The sequence below is a fragment of the Neopelma chrysocephalum genome, unplaced genomic scaffold, assembly GCF_003984885.1.
Source record: "Neopelma chrysocephalum unplaced genomic scaffold, ASM398488v2 Primary Assembly neopelma1_366, whole genome shotgun sequence".
NCBI classification, from domain to species: Eukaryota; Metazoa; Chordata; class Aves; order Passeriformes; family Pipridae; genus Neopelma; species Neopelma chrysocephalum.
In genome coordinates, this window is record NW_020898030.1 from 446574 (window position 1) to 465504 (window position 18931).

General features: G+C 55.0%; 1 protein-coding gene across 2 annotated transcripts; it reads right to left on the reverse strand.

Moving 5' to 3' along the window:
• Positions 1-6737: 6737 nt before the first annotated feature.
• On the reverse strand, positions 6738-18568 carry TNNT2 (troponin T2, cardiac type). Of its 2 annotated transcripts, XM_027706248.1 has the most exons (18): positions 18487-18568; positions 16079-16126; positions 15132-15142; positions 14975-14992; positions 14340-14369; positions 13508-13564; positions 12942-12974; positions 12305-12340; positions 12024-12045; positions 10997-11057; positions 10751-10867; positions 10044-10121; positions 9801-9911; positions 9276-9385; positions 8543-8633; positions 8088-8128; positions 7389-7394; positions 6738-6819 (listed from the first exon to the last, which is right to left on the reverse strand). In XM_027706248.1, the coding sequence occupies exons 2-18, from the start codon at positions 16114-16116 to the stop codon at positions 6771-6773; spliced, it is 909 nt and encodes a 302-aa protein (XP_027562049.1). In that variant the 5' UTR covers positions 16117-16126; positions 18487-18568; the 3' UTR covers positions 6738-6770. The 2 variants fall into 2 exon arrangements, with proteins under 2 accessions (XP_027562049.1, XP_027562048.1); XM_027706247.1 differs by lacking the exon at positions 14340-14369.
• Positions 18569-18931: the final 363 nt, after the last annotated feature.

Consider the following 18931-nt stretch of genomic DNA (forward strand, 5'->3'; position numbering starts at 1 on the left):
TCCCTCCCAATTGGTTCCTCACCTGGTTCATGGGCAGAAGCTCTGGGGATTTTTGGATCACTTTTCCTCCTTCCTAAAAGAGAAGTTCTTCCTTCCAAGTTGTTTATCTGTAGGTTGTCCTGCCCGTAGCCCAAGGACCTTCGAACTGCAATTGGGATCTTTCTGCAGCCGCCAAGAAATGCCAACAATTTCCACAATCTTTCAGTTGCTCATCCTTCTCAATGAAGGTGTTTGGATGGCTGCAGTTAATCACAGGGCTTAGGAACATACAGAGCTAATTGCCCCATCGGGCAAACAACCAGAGCTGGTTCTCATCCTACCTCAGCGTGCTCCTTCCAGCCAGGACCCCATCCTGCTTCTGCCCTGCCACGTCACACAACACTGAACCATGCTCTGGAGATATTTATCTCTACCCACTGCCAGGAGAGACCTGGAATTGAATTCAGGCCATCTGCTAAGAGTCATTGGGAGCTGGGATGAGTCTGGACCTACTGTGGCTGATTTACTCCATGCATCTGGAGAGGTGGCAGGTCTTGGGCTGATGGTATCCAGGGATCCTGTGGGAAGATCTGGAGCCCAGTAATGGTGAGATCTCCATGCTGTGCCTTCTTCCCCGTGGAGACCTTGGTGCAGCCAACCCAACTTGTCAGCTGTGGAGGATGAGCTCTAGGCAGCCAGGGGGTGATGGGGAGATCCCTGAGATGCTCAGCCCAGGGGAGGAGACCTGTCCTCCTCAAGGGCCTTTGAGCACCTCTTCCAGCACTCAGAAATGCTTCCTAGTCTTTTCCAGGATGCTGCTGATTGTAATCACATCAAAGTGCTTGAAACAGTGGCCTGGGTGAAAACCCTGAGGCGGAAAACCTCTCAAAGCCAAATGTTCTTTTTTCCGGAATATATTGGTCCAAAAATTTGAGAATTTGAGAATGGCATAACTTAGTTGAATTTTATATTCAATCGAATTTCATATCTCTTGAATTTCATGTCCTGTCAATTTTCTTCTGAGGTGTGGCCTGGCACACAGCTAATACAGGACAGGCCATGTGGCACAGGCAGTGCCACACCACAGGAAAACTTCTGGTAATTGCTATCCCAAATTTTGCAGCTAATCAACAGCATCTGATTCACAGTGAGAGATCAAAGTGTTTCCCTGGATCAAAGTGTTCCCTCTTTGTCATGATATCAGAGGTACTCTGCCAAGCCACAACTGTGTTTGTTTACAGGTGCAGATAAAAGTTGAGAGTGGCTCACAGCACTTCCCAAACCAGGAGAGCACAGGCCACAAAGCCATTTCAGTATTGTCTGTGCCACAGTCTAACACGGCTGTGTAGCTTCATAAACTTGAGGTACAAAGGGGAGACCTCTCTGTGATCTTTTGATACTTTAAGGGGGCTTATAAAAGAGAGGAAGAGCTACTTTTTACATGGGCAGATAGTGACAGGACAAGGGGGAACTAAAAGAGGAGAGATTTAGGTTGGATGTTAGGAAGAAATTCTTCCCTGTGAGGGTGGGGAGGCCCTGGCACAGGTTGTCCAGAGAAGCTGTGGCTGCCCCATCCCTGGAAGTGTCCAAGGCCAGGTTGGACGGGGCTTGGAGCAACCAGGGATAGTGAAAGGTGTCTCTGACCACAACAGGGGGTGGGACTGGATGAACTTTAAGGTCCCTTCCAACCCAAACCATTCTGGGATTCTCTGGTAAACCAGCATCACACAAAGGCAGGACTCAGTGCTGCAGCTCAGCAGAGGTTAAAACCCAGACCTCAAAGCCTTGCTCGTATCAGACAAGGACAGGAACTTGAATCTTCCACCTCACCAGCAGGTGCTGTAACCTCTGAGCTGTTAGATAAGAGATGCACTGCCTTCCTCTGCTGCTTTTCCCTTCTTCCCTGTTTATTGTTTAAGGCTCAGCCTCTCAGGCAAACTGGACAAAACCTCCCTCTAGTTTGTGCAAGTGCTGAGCTGCTCAGCAGGGTCAGGCTGCAGCAGCATGAGCTGGGAGCAGAGAGCAGGCAGGGATGAGGGAGGTGTGGTGGCATCTCAGGGCACGGGTCAGGCACTCCTGGGTCTGGTGATGCACTTCAGTCATCTGCAGCAGCCCAGCTTCTTGTATATTTATTTCCCACGGGAAATACAAAGGGACTTGCAGGGTAATGAGGATTTTTCCAGGCTTGGGTCATGCGGGGTCTAAAGGCAAAGCCTGAGAGTTCACACCTGGGCATTTCCATCTCTTTCAGATTCCAACAGACCCAAATTGGAGCTCATGTGGGACAGGGCACATGCTGTGTGGGGGTTCATGGAGGCAGAGTACAGCGTGCAGGACATTGCACTTGGCAGAGGTGACAGGGCTTTGTGAACCAAATCACATCCTTCATTAAATGTACTCATGGAGGGGTCTTTGGCCATCAACAGGCTTGGAACCTGAGAGGATCAGAGGGAATAAAACTAAAACTCAGCATTGCATCCACATCCCCTCCATACCAGCCTCCCCCACCTGCATCTCTGACACATCTTGCCCAGTGCTCCCCTGGGCCAGCTCAGCACAGCTCCCGAGCCCTCAGCTTCCCCTGCCCAGCACAGGCTCAGGTGACTGGAAATGAATGACACCCTAAAACACATCCCCTGTCCCTGGCCACCCCTGTCCTGGGACAGCCCAGCCACCAGCAGTGCCTTGGGGGTGCCAGGGGCACAACTGCTCTGTACCCACCGCTGCTGTTCCACCTTCCTCTGGAGGTGTCTGGCTCTGGGAGCTCTGTGTGGGTGTGCATGGAGGTACCTGTGACTGTCTGTGCCTGTGCACGTGTCTGGGACTCTGCACATGTGTGTGTATGCAAGGGAGCTCCCAGCCCCCTTCCTCCCTGGGCAGCAGGGCTGTGTCAGGCAGTAGCAGAGGCAGGAATGCTCTGGTGATATTTGGCCTCAGAACTGTGAACGTGGGCTCTGAGACCTGGCTCTGAGGGGTTTGTCAGAGGTGATACCAAGACAGATGCTGCTAGAGGCTCTGGCTCTTTTCTCACAGCTCACTGTTTGCTGCAGCTAAACTGGGGTGAGCCTGGTCTCCAAGTGCCTTCGGGAGGGGAGATGGGTCAGGATCTGTGCAACTGGGGACCAATTCCCTCCAGTGCTCCAAACCTCCCTAGATCTGTGCTGTCTCTTGGCCTGGGACTGCCAGAGCCACCTCTGCAGCATCACTGCAGCTTTGGTGCTCAGCTCCACACCAGGGCAGGCACCACCTCTACCAGTCATGTACCTTATGGATCCAATGCTGGGCAAAGGGCAGATCCCAGCTCCTGTTATGACTCAACCCCTCCGTGCTCTGCCAGTGGTGGCTGCCCTGCACCAAGGAGCAGAGTTTACACTTGGGCCTTGCACTGAAACCGAGGCATGAGAGCACATGCAAACACAGTGATTCAGACATCACCAGGAAGCTTCTTTTCCTTCCACTAAGTGCCAGTAAAATGCTACTTCCAGACAGCAGCCAAAGCCTCTTCCTTTCCATCCCAGATCATCGTTGGGTGCTGTGTCAGCGGGACTTGTCTCGTGGACGTGGGTCATTGTGTGGATGTTAAACCATATTTGCGGTGCATTAAAGACTTCATTGATGACTTAACACAGCTGTGGAATCAGCAGAAACCACGGCTGACTTCAACCAATTAAAGGCCATTAATTGATACCTATGAATGAGTTGCTATGGGCAGTGCTTTACGGGGCTAAGGCATTCCACGAAACTTGGTGTTTTATAAGGCATTTAAAAATAATCATAAGAAACTTGCAAACGTCAGGTACTTGCACAAATGGGCCTGGCCTGCAGGGAGTGTGCTGGGGAGGGCCATGGCACAGCAACATGATGGCTGGGAACTCTGAAAGTGAGAGCTCCACGTCTGGAAGGTGTTTCAAAATTCAGCATTTACATCTTTTTTCAGTCTTTTAAACTACAGGTTGTTGTTGGCCCTGACCTGCAAGAAATCAGGGGTTGTACTGCTTCATTTTCTACAATTCTTTTGCTGGTGTTTGGCCTTATCTTGAGCTGGAGGCTGGGCACCCCCTACTTTACCTGGGGACAGTGGATCAGTGTGGTGTGGCCACCATGTGTCTGAGTTCATGGATGGTGGGAGTGGTGAATCCCACAGCACACTTCCAAGGATGGGCAGTGCCCACAGGGTTGGCATCCAGTACCACCCACTCTGTGCTCCACAGAGCTGTGCTGCCCTGGACACCCTGGATGTCACCCAAAACACAGACCCCATGGTGGGCTGTGCCTGGGCAGTGGGGGACCCTGTGTGCCACCCACGACCCACCATGGGTTTAGGAGTGTGGGGATGCATTATCCTGTGCTGCACCCCCTCTCCAGCCCTAAAGGACTCAGGTCCCCCATCCTGCAGTGGGGAGTGTTGTGCCTGTTGGAGCATTGCTTCCCCCAACATCTCATGGGGACCCTGCTTGACCAGGCAGGTTGGACTGGATCACAGGATCATAAAATCACAGAATATCCTGAGTTGGAAGGGACCCACAGGGATCATTGAGTCCAATTCCTGGCCCTGCACAGGACACCCCAACAATCTCACCACGTGCCTGAGAGCACTGTCCAAACACTTCTTGAGCTCTGGCAGCCTTGGTGCTGTGACCACTACCCTGGGGAGCCTGGTCAGTGCCCAACCAACCTTTGAGGGAAGAACCTTTTTCTAATATCCAGCCCAACCCTCCCCTAACACAGCTTCAGCCGTTCCCTCGGGTCCTGTCGCTGATCACAGAGAGCAGGGACCGGTGCTGCCCCTCGGGAGAAAGCTGCAGACCCCGAGGAGGGGTGACAAAGCAGAGCTGCTCCCCAGCACACAGCACCCGAGCCACGCTCCAGCGATCCCTGGCACAACCCACTGCACCAGTGCCATCGTCACACAGCCCACGCAACGCTGGGGGCGATGCCAGCACCTGGAAGACCCCGGGGAAGCCCCCAGCGTGCTCTGCCGCGTCCCAGAGGATCGCTGCGCCCTGCCCACGCTCTGCCGTGCCCGCTCAGGGTGGGAATCCACGGGCACGGGAGGGAGGGGGCGCAGGGGAGGGTCGGTGTCGGGGCTGGGCGCTGACTCAGCGGCGCTGGCACGGCTGTGCCACCGCACCGGGCGGGAGGTGCCGGGCGGGGAGGGAGCGCGCAGGTTTCGGCCCCGGCGCGCAGGGAGCAGGGCTGGAGAGGAGCCAGGAGCTGCCGAGACAGGCAGCGCTGTGGGAAGCAGGGAGTGCCCGGGTGCCCCCGCCCTGGGCGCTGCCAGCCCCGCAGGGACGGGCAGAGCGGCTGCAGTGCCGCTGTGCGGCACCGGGCACCGGCACCAGCCTTTACCTGCCGGAAAAGTTTGGGGAATGGACCTTCCGAGCCTGGGAAAATGAGATGTTTTCTTTCCAAACCAGACGCCGCTGTCTGTCCCGAGTGCTCCTCTCTCCTGTTGCCGTGTGTCAGGCAGGGTGGAAATGTCACTTGCTGGACCATCACTCAGCCACCCTCCGGACATTTCATGTCCCAGCACTGCCACCCTCCCCAGCTCTCCCCTTCTGTCCCAGTAAGGGATCACGCTCAGCCCTTCACACCCCATTTCTGAGGAAGTGGGCAACAGGGAGCTGGTTGTTCTCCATTTGCTGCCTCACCGAGTGTGAGGCCTCCCAGAGCCTTGTTCCCCAAAACCTGATGGTTGTGTTGAATTAGGCAAAATAAATCATCCTCCAACAGGAGCTCAACCTGCAGGATAGCCCCATATCACTGGGGAGGGGAAGGGGAGGACAGGCAGCCCCAGCAAGGGGGGAGACAAAATATCTTGCCAAGGGACAAGAAGCCTTTGAAGATCCACCACCCTGTGCATCCCTCCCCTCCTCACTGCTCTGGGAAATGCTTAATGAATGCTGTTTATCAACACCATGGGCCAGTTTGCCCTGTGAGATGGGCAGGCAAGGCTGGTGTCTTCAGCTGGCTTACAGTCCAGATCCACCAGGAGCATTTGGGGTTATCCAGATATGTGCCACTTCGGGCACTGCACGTGTGAACGTGCTACAGAGATGCCCACAGCCAGATGGAAGAGATCTACACCCCTAAGGCACAGATAAATGGCCTCTCCACAGTGACTTATCTCAAGGCTTCACTGGATGTTGTCAGAAACATGCAGAGGAGGCAAACCCAGTTGGTCTGGGCCCTGTAACAAGTAGCGGAAATAGGAATAAGAATGGCCTGGAGGGTGAGTTTGTGACTATTCCATGGACCAAGAGACTTGGGAGCAGTGCCCCCACAAGGCACTGTGGGAGAGAGAGATGACCAGAGAGGAGCTCAGGTACAGCAAAAGCAGGAACTAAAGTGCTAATAACTCCAGGACTGTGGATTCGATCCCCATATGGGCCATTCACTCAAGAGCTGGACTTGATGATCCTTGTGGGTCCCTTCCAACTCAGAATATTCTGTGGTAATGTTATTCAGGAGGTCCTGGGTGGTTGGAGCAGGTGTGCAACCGTGCTGGTTATGTTGAGCTCTGCTGAGACTGTCCTGTGCCTGTTCCCTCTGGGCTCAGAGCGTCGGGATAGAGACAACACCCACACCCCCTCACTGCTCTCTTTATTTACAGACACAACACCAGCTGGGGATGTGGAGATGAGAAATGGCACCTGGTGAAGCATCTGCCCCCCCAGCCCGCCCTGTGCATGAGCCAGGGCCTCATGCAGTGGAAGGGCAGGTGGGCACGTGGTGCAGCCCTAAGGCAATGCCCCTCCCTGTGGCTCAGCCTCTTGTGCCTCCTGATTCAGCTATTTCCACCTGCCGCCCACCATGGTCTTCCCACGGGCACCCTTTGACCTGGAAGGGAAGCAGAAAAGCACGTGCAGTAGGGCATTAGTGATCATGACAGGAGGGGTGAGGTGGGTGCTGTCAGCAGTCCTGCAAAGGAGTGAGATACCTCCGACTGATGTTCACTGCCCTACGGGGGTGAAGGGCTTCAGTGGCCCCAGGTAAAACCCTGGGACCTGAGTCAAGTGTTTTGGGGCTCTGTAGGAACAAGCTCATGCATTTGCCAGGCGTTTCTAAGGAGCCCCAATTCCCTCCCCATCTAAGGATCCTTTGGAGAAGAACTGATGAGTTGGATCTCTGGCTGCAGAGGGATTCCTGCAGAATCCTTCAGGACCCACCACATCACTCTCCTTAACCAGCTTAGGGGGACAGGCACTGCTTCGGGCACAAGTCAGCAGAGAGGAGAAGGAGGAGGAGGAGGAGGAGACTTGGGTGGAAAGTGAAGGGCATTTCTGGCTTTGGCTGCCAATTCTTGGCATTGCCTTGTCCCTCAGCCCTGCTGCTTCCCTGCTGTCCCAGTGTCCATGCAGCACACGTGCAGTGGGAGACACACAATGCTCAGAAACACCTGTACTCACCCTTTGCTGCAGGAACAGGCCGTGTTGGGGCAGAAGAGAAGAGAGGGCTGGTGTAAGTGGGTGGGAGATGCTGCACCTGACACGGGGTGGGCTGAGCATCTCCCATGTGAGACAGAAGGGTTGGGATGGGGATGTGAGAGCAGCATGGTGCTCCTGGGAGTGGGGGTTAAACACCCTCTTCCACCCTCCTACAAAGGGTCCCCCAGTCATGTGCAGGGAATGTGGACATGGGGACGGGCTCCCCTGCCCTTGCAGGGCTGCACAGCTCCCATAGCCCATGAGATTTCCCCTCCTAGAGCAGCTGGGATCTCCAGCACTTTCCTGGGATGCTGGGCAGAGCCCTTGCAGGGATGGGAGTTGCTGGAAGGACCTCACAGGACACAAGGCTCCCCATGCAGAGGTGGGGTCTCCCCAGAGCCCATCCCCAGCCAGGGTCTCTGGGACAGGGGGAAGCTGGTGGTGTTAGTAAGTCATGGGGGTCTGTCAGTGGGAGCAGAAGAGCAGAGACTGATATCTCTGGGCCAGACCTGCAGGTCTGTGAACACTGGGCACCAGTAGGAGCAGAGGCAGGGGTGGGAGGAAGAGGAGGTGGCTCAGCGAGGGTGCGAGAGAGTGGGGAGATACAGAGGGACAGGACCACAGGGAGCTGGAAGGACAGGAGATGTTCAAAAGGGAGGTGTAGCCTGCCCAGGGACTTACACTTTCTGGTGGTCACTGACACGGTTTCGGAGTACGTTGATCTGCAAGAAAAAACGCAGGTGGATGATGAGGTCTGGCAAGATGCCCCACGCCTGGCTGGGGACAAGGGTCGAGCTGAAGATGCATCACTGCTCTATTTTTTCCCAGCAGTTCTTGTGTGGGGTTTAGAATAACAGAATCCCAGAATGGTTTGAGTTGGAAGGAACCTTAAAGCTCATCTCATCCCACCCCCTGCCATGGGCAGGGACATCTTCTACTAGACCAGGTTGCTCCAGGCCCCATCCAACCTGGCCTTGAACAGGGCTGTGCTGTGCAGCAGAGCAGGAAGCCTCTTGCAGTGCCAAGCAGGAGCTGGGAGGCCAGTTGGACAACCCACCTCGTCTCCCAGATGGGGAGCAGAAGGAGCAGCCAGGAACACGGAGGGTGAACAAGTCACAGAGGACCTGGTGGCTCACCTCATATTTCTGCCGCTTGAATTTTTCCTGCAGGTCAAATTTCTCAGCCTCCAGGTCACGGATGTTTTGCCACAGCTCCTTGGCCTTCTCCCTGTGGGAAGAGCCAGCTGATGACAGTGCAGGAAAGGGACATGGCTCCCAGGGAGCTCAGTGCAGGGGATGGAGGCTGCTTGTCCAGACAGGAATGTGTTACCCAGGTGGTGATGCCAGTCCCACACATGGACCAGAGCCACGGTGGAGGTCGGTGCATATGGGGACATGCAGGTCACACACATGTGAGAGTGGGTCCCTCAGGACATATGTCCCACCCATGTGAGCCTGGCTCCCTTGGGACACACATGTCCCACGTGTGTGAGCCTGGCTCCCTTGGGACACACATGTCCCACGTGTGTGAGCCTGGCTCCCTCTGATGGCTGGTGCCACCAGCCGCAGCCTGGCTGTGGTGACCCGGCAGAGCCATGGAGCCATGTCCCCAGAGGGGTGTCAGAGCCCATCTCCATCTGTGCCATCTGTGCCATCACCCTCTTGTCTGGGCTGCAAGCCCCAGACATTCCTTCCAAGAATGGGATCCAGCCCCAGACATCCCTTCCCAGTCTGGGATCCTGCCACAGACATCCCTTCACAGCCAGGATCGTGCTACAGACATCCCTCTGCAACCCAGGATCCTGCCCCAGGAGGTGAGACCCAACACTGAGCTCCTACCCTGGACATCTCTCCTGCAGCCTGTGCTCACCTCAGCTTGTCTTCACTGAGGTGGTCGATGTTCAGGGGCTTCCGCCGTTCACTGAGAATCTTCTTCTTCTTTTCCCGCTCTGTTTGCTTCTTCCCACCCTTTTTCTCTGACTGAGGAAACCATCAGTTCATTGGAGGAAAGGAAATAGGAAATCTGCCCAGCCTTTGCTCTACTCCATCCAAAGTTTTGCCACCAAGACCCTCAGCTTTTGGGGTTCCAGAAGCACATGAGGTCTTTAAGGAAATTTTGGCAATAGTGGACAAGGCACCTCTGTTTCCATCCCCATCCCTGTCCCTGAGGCAAGGCTGGAGCTGCCCTGGCCAGCATCTGCACAGCAGAGCTGAGCTCACAGCAGCTCTGAGCTCACTTTGGCCCTGTAACCTCTGCTGTGACCCAAAAACGGTGACCTGACTTCTGCTTTTAGAAACCACAGTCTATCAATACTGGGTGAGGTCAGCCCGTGGTGAAGCCCTTCCCAGGAGCACCAGCAGCTTCACTGGCACCGCCTGGGGTAGGATTACACACCTTCTGCATGTAGCCTCCAAAATGCAGCATGTTGGAGAGAGCTTTCTTCTTCCTGTCCTCCTCCTCAGCCCTCTTCCGAGCCTCCTCTTCCTCTTTGCGGGCTCTTTCTTCCTGCCAAGGTCAGGAGTGGGTCAGGAGCAGATGGACGGGCACATCACGGGCTGTCTTACCCCCAGCACACAGCTCATGGTCCCAGGGCCCCCCAGCCCATCCTGAGCCCCCCCGTTCCCAAGGGACACTCACGGCCATCCGGGCCTGGCGCTCCTTCTCCCTCTCGCTGCGGATCCGCTGCTGCTCCGCCCTCTCCGCTCGCCGCTTTTCCTGCAGAAGGAGAGGACGTTGGCTTGGACACCCCGGGGAATCTGCATCCTCTCTGTCCCTGTGGACAGATCCCTGATTCTCACAGCCCTGAGAGCCCCAAGGGTGGATCTGCTGCTCCCACATCTCCCAAGGGAATGTGTGGACAGTGACCACGAGCAAAGTGCATCGTCATGAGGCACCGCAGCAGAGGGACCAAGGGGCTTCCCAGTGACAGGACCTGAGGGAATGGCTGGAGCTGTGTCAGGGGAGGTTTAGGTTGTATCTCAGGAAAAGGTTCTTCCCCCAGAGGCTGGCCGGGCACTGCCCAGGCTCCCCAGGGCAGTGGGCACAGCCCCAAGGCTGCCAGAGCTCAAGGAGCATTTGGGCAACACTCTCAGGGACAGGGTGGGATTGTTGGGGTGTCCTGTGCAGGGCCAGGGATTCGACTTCAGTGGTCGTCGTAGGTGTCTTCCAGCTCAGGAGATTCTATGATTCTATAATTCCTGGCACTGAGGTACAAAATCTGGCTCAAATCTCAGGCTCTGTCCTGCAGGGATCTTGTTGTCAGGACTGTGAGGGCAGGATGGTGGCCATGTGCCCACAGGGGAGGGGGTGGCTATAGTGGTGGAGGGGGAAGGCTGAAGACGTACAATCCTGTCCTTGAGGGACAGGAGCTCCTCTTCCTCCTTCTTCCTGCTCTCAAAGTGGGCTTCAATGAGGGCCTGCAGTTCGTTCAGGTCCTTCTCCATGCGCTTGCGGTGAATGTCCTGCACAGGATAGAAACAGGAACACTCCCATGAGCGGAGCCTCCAGGAGCTGGGGAGCTGCCGGGCACTGTGAGGGGAGCAACGTGAGAGGATCACCCCATGGGAGTGGGAATTGAGGGGACAACTTACGTCAAAATCCAGCCTCTCGCCATCTGGGATTTTGGGAGGCACCAGGTTTGGCATGAAGACCCTGCAGTGGAAGGTGAGCAGGAGGATGGTGGGCCTACAGCAGGTATCTGGGGCAGGATGATGCCTTTCGTCCATCCACTGATCCACCCAGCCCTCCTCCCTGAGCCTTGCAGTCCCCAGGGGTGAAGAGTGAGCACAGTTGTGGGTCAGGGAAGTGTGATACTTCTTGCTGGCAGTTGCCAGCTGGACAGCCTTGGAGGAAGACCTGTGGCATTCCCGGGAAGCACTCCAAGGCTCCCACATGGCTGGAATAACTGTGCAAGCCGCAGACAACGTGGCCACGACCCTTTGCCAGCACCCTGGGGCTGGCAGCCAACCCACTGCTCACCCAAAAGGGCACAGAGGAACCACGAGCTCCAGTGTGACCTGGCACAGGGAGACGGAGACCATCCTCTCTGTGGGCTTGAGGGAGGGCAGGAGATGCTCAGTAGGGGCACGCAGAGACACAAAGGGATGGAGAGATGATGGCTGAGAACAGATCTGCCTCCCACACCACAGCATTCTGGGGCTCCATGAGGACTCACAGGTTCCTGGCTGTGGTTCCCAGCCCCTCTCCTTCGGGCAGGTGCTCTGTCCCTGGGATGCTGGCACTCATGCTGTGGCCAGGAGCACACTGCAGAAGCCAGACCCTGGCTGTGCCATGGACTCTCTATCCCAGGCTGGAGTGCACAGATTTTCTTCCAGCTACAGGGCCACAGGGCAACTGAACTTCTCCCAGGGAGCACAAAAAATGCTTCAAAACTGCCCAAAGACTTCATTCTCAGGATCCCCTCATGCTCCATGTTTACCTGTCTGCTTCTCTCCCTTTTTCTCTCCATCTCCCAGTCCCACTGTGGTTCCATGCTCTGGAGGCCTCACTGTCCCATGCCCTTTATGGATCAGGGTGCTAAGCCCATCACATGGAGCCTCTGCCCTGGCACAGCTCCCAGCTCAGACCTTTCCCCAGAAAAAACACTCTGACACTTACTTGGGTTTTGGCTTGGATTCACCTGCAGGTCCCCAGGAGCAGGACAGAAAGACAAGGTCAGGGTCACAGAGGCATTTCCTTCACACATTGACCCAAACCCACCACCCTGAGCCGAGCTCCCCCTCCCTCCCAGCAGCACAGGCTGCCCTGTGGATCATCCTCCAGCAATGAGGTGTCCATCCACGTGCCAAAACCCGAGACATACTTTGGTGCTCCTGGCTGGGCAGAGCAGTTTTTGCTGCCTCCTTACACAGGTGAAAGGAATGAGGGTGATACTTCACCTTCCCCAGGCTCCTGCTCTCTGTCCCCCTCTCCACCTGTGGAAAACACAGAGCCATAGAATCATAGAATACGTTGAGCTGGAAGGGAAATATCAGGATCATCGAGTCCAACTCCTGGCCCTGCACAGGACACCCCAACAATCCCACCATGTCCCTGAGAGCACTGTCCAAAAACCAGCAGTGCCACCCTCTCCTTTTGTATTTTATACTTCAAAACTGTACTTCAACCCTTCTAGGGTGCCCAGAGAAGCTGTGGCTGCCCCATCCCTGGAAGTGTTCATGGCCAGGTTGGACAGGGTTTGGAGCAGCCTGGTCTAGTGGAAGGTGTCCCTGCCCAGGGCAGGGATTGGAACAGGATGGTCTTTAAGGTCTTTTCCAACCCAAATAATTTTGTGATTCTCTGGTTCTCTGATTTTGGGTGAATTTCTTTCCTAGGCAGCACACAGCCACCCATCCTGCTGCCCCTGCCCTGCTGCAGGACAAGGCCAGGGCAGCTCTGCCCTGTTTACCACAGATTCTCTCCCTTTGGCAGAAATTAATTCAACACCAAAAATACTGTTCCAAGGGCCCAGTGTCTTGAGGGACTGGGGTCAAGACTGAAATGGCCAAAACCATCTCTCCTCTGCTCCTGCTTTACCTTCTCCTGATGCCTTTGTTTCATCCTCTTGCTCTGTTTTAAAAGAAATGGGGAGAATATGAATTAGGACAACCACAGAGGGGTCCCAGCACTCAAACCTGGGGGGACATAGCTGAGATCTGAGCCCCTCAACCAGCTCTAACAGCATGGGGTCACACATCAGGCCACCCCAAATGTTCCAAAGCTGTCCCATGAACACCAGCGCTCTTTAGATGGTGAGAGACATCAGAGCATGACCCCTGCTCTGGAAACCCCACCTGTGGGGACCCCATGATGGAACTGGCTTGACTCATTTTTGGCATTATTTCAGAGGGCTGGACACAAACTGATCAGCAACCAGCAGAAAACACAAACATCTTCGTGTTTGCAGGGCCAAGGCAGATCAGGAAAGGGCATCTCGGCTTTGATACTCCCCTCACTGGACACCACAGATCTGGGGGAGAGCTGCCCCTCTGTTCTACTGACCCCTGTCACAGGAAATCCTGGGACATCTCAGCCCCTGCCTGGCACTGCACTGGAGCAGAGCGTGGCTCCTGCCAATCCACGCTGGCAAAGCCACCACTCACCTTCTGCCTTGGTTTCACTGGTCACCTCCTCCACCTCCTCTCCCTGTTCTTCCTGACCTGTGGGATAAGGGGCAGTGTGAGTCCAACAGCACCGTTCCCTCTGGCTCCCTGCACATCCTGGTGTCGGGACAACTGTGGCACGGAGCTGACTGAGAGAGACCAGAGGAGACGCAGCCACAAGAGAGAGAAACAGAGGCTCAGAAAGCAGAAGATTTTGCTCTAAACTTTACCCAAGGGCTGCTCTGTCCTCAGGCAGGGAAAAAAAAATAAATTAATGAAATTAAAGGATTTATAGCCACTTCCTGGCTTGTCCCTCCTTCCCTCTCATGCTATCGTTCCCTTACACCCCAGGAAGGGGGGAGTGATTTCTATCACTCTCCTCTAGCCAGCGAAGCCCAGGGCTGGCTGGCACTAGAGAACGTGCCTTCGGCACCTTCACAATCTGATTTGTGACACTGTTGGAGCATTTTTCCACTGGAGGGAGCAGTGTCCCCACAAGAGTCTTCCATTGGAGTCAGAGCAATGCTGGGGCCCGCAGGGCTTGGGAAGACTTGTGGTCCCACAGCAAGACAGAAGGAAAGAGAAAGAAGAAAGTAAAGGGAGCAAACCATGAGTGCATTTGATCGGCAGATGTAAGAGAGAAGCCACAGACACAGGAGCAGATCCACACACAGCACAGCACGGCAGGAGAGGAGAGTGCAAGGAGCAAGAGAGAGAAGTGGAAGAATGAAAGAAAACCATTTCCTAGACAGGGAGAGGCAAAAGACACATGACCCACGACATATTCACAGCAAGAGTGGAGAGATGAAATAAAGAAAGGTTCAATAACTACCGTCTTCTTCCTCTATCCATTCTTCCTCTTCTGGGCCAGGGAGGAGGGAAAGGAATAAGCACAGAGTTAGTTGGAGGCCATGAAGCTGTGGAGCTCTGGTGTGCATTAGACAAGGACTAAAACACTGCAGTGGTTTCCCCTTTGTGCCTCTTTTTGCTCTTAATGCTCAGGATGTTTTGCCTGGCAGTGCCCTGAAGCAGCAAGAGGCTCAGCAAAGCCCAGCTCCCCAGCCCAGCCCAAAAGCCCAGCTCAGCTGTGCCCCAGAGCAGCTCCGTGCACAGGGGAGTTTGTGTCTTCATCGAGCTGAGGCAGACAGAGGTTTGTGGTTGAGCATCACTAACACACATCCAGCTGAAGTTCCAGCTCCTGTTGGGTTATTGGGTTCACACCTCTGCCGACACCCGTGTCCAGCATTTCCACCCCTGTTTTTAGTCAAGGGTTCGCTCTGACAAAAGAGATCCTGGGAAAATTCAGTCTGGTTTTGATCCTACTGATGTTTCAGGTGGAGAAATCTCGAACATGCCTTTCCTGGGCATGATTTGGCCATTGCAGCCAAGGAGTTGACCCCCACATCCCCTTAAGCAAAACATTAACCCACAGCACTTGTCTCTTGGTCCTTGCAGGTAAACACCTACCTTCTTCTACGTACTCCTCTTCACAGAGCACACACAGGCACGGGAGAGAGAGAAGGGAAAGAAGACGCAGGTTATTGAAGTTTCTCTGATCACTTTTTGGCCTCAGGGCAGCTGCAGGTGCTCCAGGGGCAGCTGCAGATGCTCCACGTCCTCTTACCTTCCTGCTCCCTGCAAAGCACAACACAAATATCTGGAGTTACACCAACCTGCTGTAACGGGGCACGTGGATCCATTGGGAGGGGAACTTGGAATTTCCTCGAGGATGCCTCCCCTTTCTCGTAGCAATGGGCAAGGACTGTTGTGTGGGTGGCTTTGAGGTGGCAATGGGGACAGGGACAAGACCCAGGTCACTCTGCAGGCTGTGGACAGCAGGGCTGACACTTTGACAGTGGTCAGAGCACACCACCAGTTTGCAGCTTGAGAAGATTGAGTGACCGTGGCCTGTAATCCCAGAAACACTCATCTCACATCCCACCTTTGCCCCAAAGTCCTTCTCTGACCTTGGGGAAGATGCACAGCCTGTCCTCAGGTGTACCCAGGGGACAGGTTGCTGACACATTCGAGTTTGTCGTGGCATTGAAACAGAAGAGAAGGATGCAAATCTGCTTTTTCAGCTGGTGGATGAGAAGCAGGAGCTGTGTTCACACTGATCCCTGTAACTGTGTAGTGCAGATGTTGAATCCCATCTCTCCAGAACAAGCCTCAGGGCCCAGGAACCCTCACCAGCAAAAATTTCTCTCAAATTTGGGCCTTGGGGATTGATGGTCTGGGTGTGGGAGCAGGACCCCATCAGCAACAGACTGGTGGCATCAGGTTTTCCCAGCTCTATCTCACTGATTTACACTGCAGCCTTTTTAATATATGAACCATCCCTTGTCCCATCCATGTGTGTGGATACAGCTCCTAACCCAAAACTCCTCATTGCTGGGGGTCTGGCACTGCCAGGGCAGTGGTGCAGGTGGGCACAGGTTGGGGGGGTTCATGCTGGGTGCTGGGGTGATGACAAGAGCCAGTGCCCTCTGAATGGCACCTCTGAGCAACACTACAACTCTGGGAAAGTGGGAATAGGGGGAAAGAAAGTGTGTTTAAAAACACACCACTTACTGCTCACATTCTTCAGTGACCTCTTCAGTGTCCGACATGCCTGGTTATCTGGCAGAGTTCAAGGCAGATTGGAAAAAGTGAGGGTTAGGAGTTGAGATAAGGACAAGCACAGCCCGTCCTCCAGCGCTGGGACATGGGCACAGAGATGTTGCATCTCTCCAAAGGACTTGGAGCTTGGAGCTGTCCCCAGCTGGGCTGTGACAGTGTTATCTTAGCAGAGATAAGGCTCCCCCCTCCCCTCCTGTCCCAGGATCACAGCTCGCCTCAAATAGGAGGCAGGAGATTAGACACAGCCTCATGCAGCACTGATAACTCTGTCAGGAGCCATGTCCAGGGCACAGCTCCCCTCTCCTCAGCCCTCTCAGGGGGCTGTGTTTGCTCAGGGGGCAGGAAAATCACCCCACTATAATGATCAGCTTGTTTTGTTTCCTATTAGCTCAGTTGAAGCTTTCAGGGACGACCTGTTATCTTGGATTTACAGCCCTGCACAAGGCACAGCACGAGGCCTCAGGGAGATCTCCCAGCCCAGCCCTCCAAGTGCTCTGGAAAGAGGCAACCTGGGCTCAGCAGGAGCATTTCTCCCCTGGTGCTGGCTCTGGGCCTGAGGGCAGCTAAAAGGGATATTTCACAGCCCGGTTTAGCAACAGGGCTAAAAACTCTGCAGCATTGGCCATGCTTATGTTCCCAGCACATCTGTTTCCCTCCCAGCTGTGGTCAGGAGGACTTTGCTCATCGTCCCACCTCATCTAACCTTCACCCAACACTCCACTGTGAGGTCTGCACTGACCAGCTGCATCCCTGGGCATCCTGGGGCAGCCCAGAGCATCAGCCCCATCCCCTGCCCAGCCTGTGCACTGCTCATGATCGTGCCAGACCTCAGCAGAGCTGAGATGCCTCAGGACAACGCAAAGCAGCTCTAGAAATAACTTTCATGTGCTAAACCACCTGTTCCCAGAGCAACAGTGCTTCACTTCTCCTGCTGCCCAGACTCTGGGAACAACTGGTCCTGGCTACATCTGTTGAGCATTTTATTACCCAGGATGGGTAGGACAGGCTTCAGGGTTGCTTATTCAAGATGCTGAATCCAGAGCTGGATTCCTCAGGCATGGGAAAGGCATTACAGGAGGGGTGTCTGGGCACACCCACAGCTCCAGGGGTTGTCAAATCTCACTTCTGGGCAATGACTCACAAGGGGCTTTTGGAGACACACGAAGTCAGGACTGGGCCCTGTCTGCCTCGGGATCACCTCCTGCTTCTGACGTTGCTGTTCTCTTTCTTCTGACGGATGTGGGGCCTGGCCCTCAGCAACCCCCCCAGCACCATCCCCTCAATTTCCACTTCCCCTCAAATATCAATTCGTGGTCCTGCTTTTCCCCCAAGCTCAGCATGGTTCTGAAACCTCAAGTTTGGCCAAATCTTTTATGTGGCCTCTAAGCCTCTAAGCACAAGGCTTCATATCATCCTCTCATGACACGGGAGTGGAGGGCCCCTCCTGGCCATGACAGTGCAAACACGTGAAAGTTTATTCCTACATTTCCATCCCCCTCCTATCTCATACATCACTAGATCCCACAGAGCAGAGGGAACAGCACCAAACCCAGGAGTGTTAAGGGGGTACACAAGAAAAAAGTGGCTCTGGGGAGTATTTATCCATCCTCTGCACAGAAACAGATAAACTTTTCCATTAAAGCTTGAAATTCTGTTTTGATAGAATTAGGAGAACCAGTAGATATAGTACAGAGTTAAAGAGGAAACATTGCACATATTATTGACTGCAAAAAATCTCATATAATTTGCTGTGTATTAAACAACCCAGATATTCCTCCCACTCCTTAAAATCACCCTCTCCTTCAGCTCAGGGCTGGCTGGTCACACCTGTGGGGCTGAGTTAATCCGTGGTTCATGGTCTCTCCCTTCCCCCAGGCTGCCCAGACATGGAGCTCCCATTTCCCACCGTTTCTCCAGTGTGGGTCATGTCACTGCTCCAGTCCTGCCTGGCAGGATCAGACCATGCCCAGGAGCATCCCACCCCTATCCCACCCCACGGGCTGCCAGCAAGCCAGGGCCAGGCTGGCCTAACCCTCCCCCAGGCATCACATCCCTTCTGTTCTCTCCAGAGACACAGGGATCAGGGATCTGTGAGATTCCCCCAGAACCAGGGCAGCCAAGATCCATCTCAGCCACCTTGGCACACATCAGGGTGGTTCAAAAGGCATTGGACAAACTGCAAATACAGCGGGCTGGAGATGGTCCTGATGCTTTTTCCATGGGAATGCCTTCATGGCAAAAGCACAGCCCAGAGCCAGGGGCTGGGGAGGATCATGAACCCTGAGCCGAATCACTTCTGGGTCTGTAAGTGCTGCCTTCCACTGAGCATCCACACCAGGAGCGGGCTGCCCCAGCCTTACCTGTGCCGCGGGAGGTCCCGGGGAGCCGAGGGGAAGCCGGCGGGTGTCTGGGAAATGCTCTTGGGGGGGCAGGAGGCTTTAAGGGGGCTCCAGCGCCCACCCCGGGGCGGGCAGCGCCGGGAGGAATGTGCCCGGCGCCCAGCGAGGAATGCAACACTTGTGAGCTGCTATTTCGGCAGCCGCGGCCCCGGCCCCCTCCGCCGCTCCCCCTTCCTCCCCAGGAGCCCATATAAGCCCAAGCTATTGTGTGGCCTCAGAGATTTGCTATTTTAAACCCTCCGCACCGAGATACGTGAGTGCCCGAGGGGCTGACACAAGCCAGGCCAGCTGTCACCCGGGGCCGGGGATGCTGATAAGGCAGCGCTGCCACAAGTGGAGGAGCAGACCCTCCTTGGAACCCCCGGCCCCGGCTCACTCAGCCCCTGCACTGAGCTCGAGATGCTCT

What these genes read in the sequence shown, in the direction of transcription:
- TNNT2 (XM_027706248.1), bottom strand. Translation starts at nt 16,116, where the DNA reads ATGTCGGACACTGAAGAGGTCACTGAAGAATGTGAGCA. An exon ending in AGAGCAGGAGCCTGGGGAAG is followed by an intron (nt 12,046 to 12,304) that starts GTGAAGTATCAC and finishes GGGGACCTGCAG; the next exon opens with GTGAATCCAAGCCAAAACCC. An exon ending in TTGGAGGCTACATGCAGAAG is followed by an intron (nt 9,386 to 9,800) that starts GTGTGTAATCCT and finishes TGGTTTCCTCAG; the next exon opens with TCAGAGAAAAAGGGTGGGAA.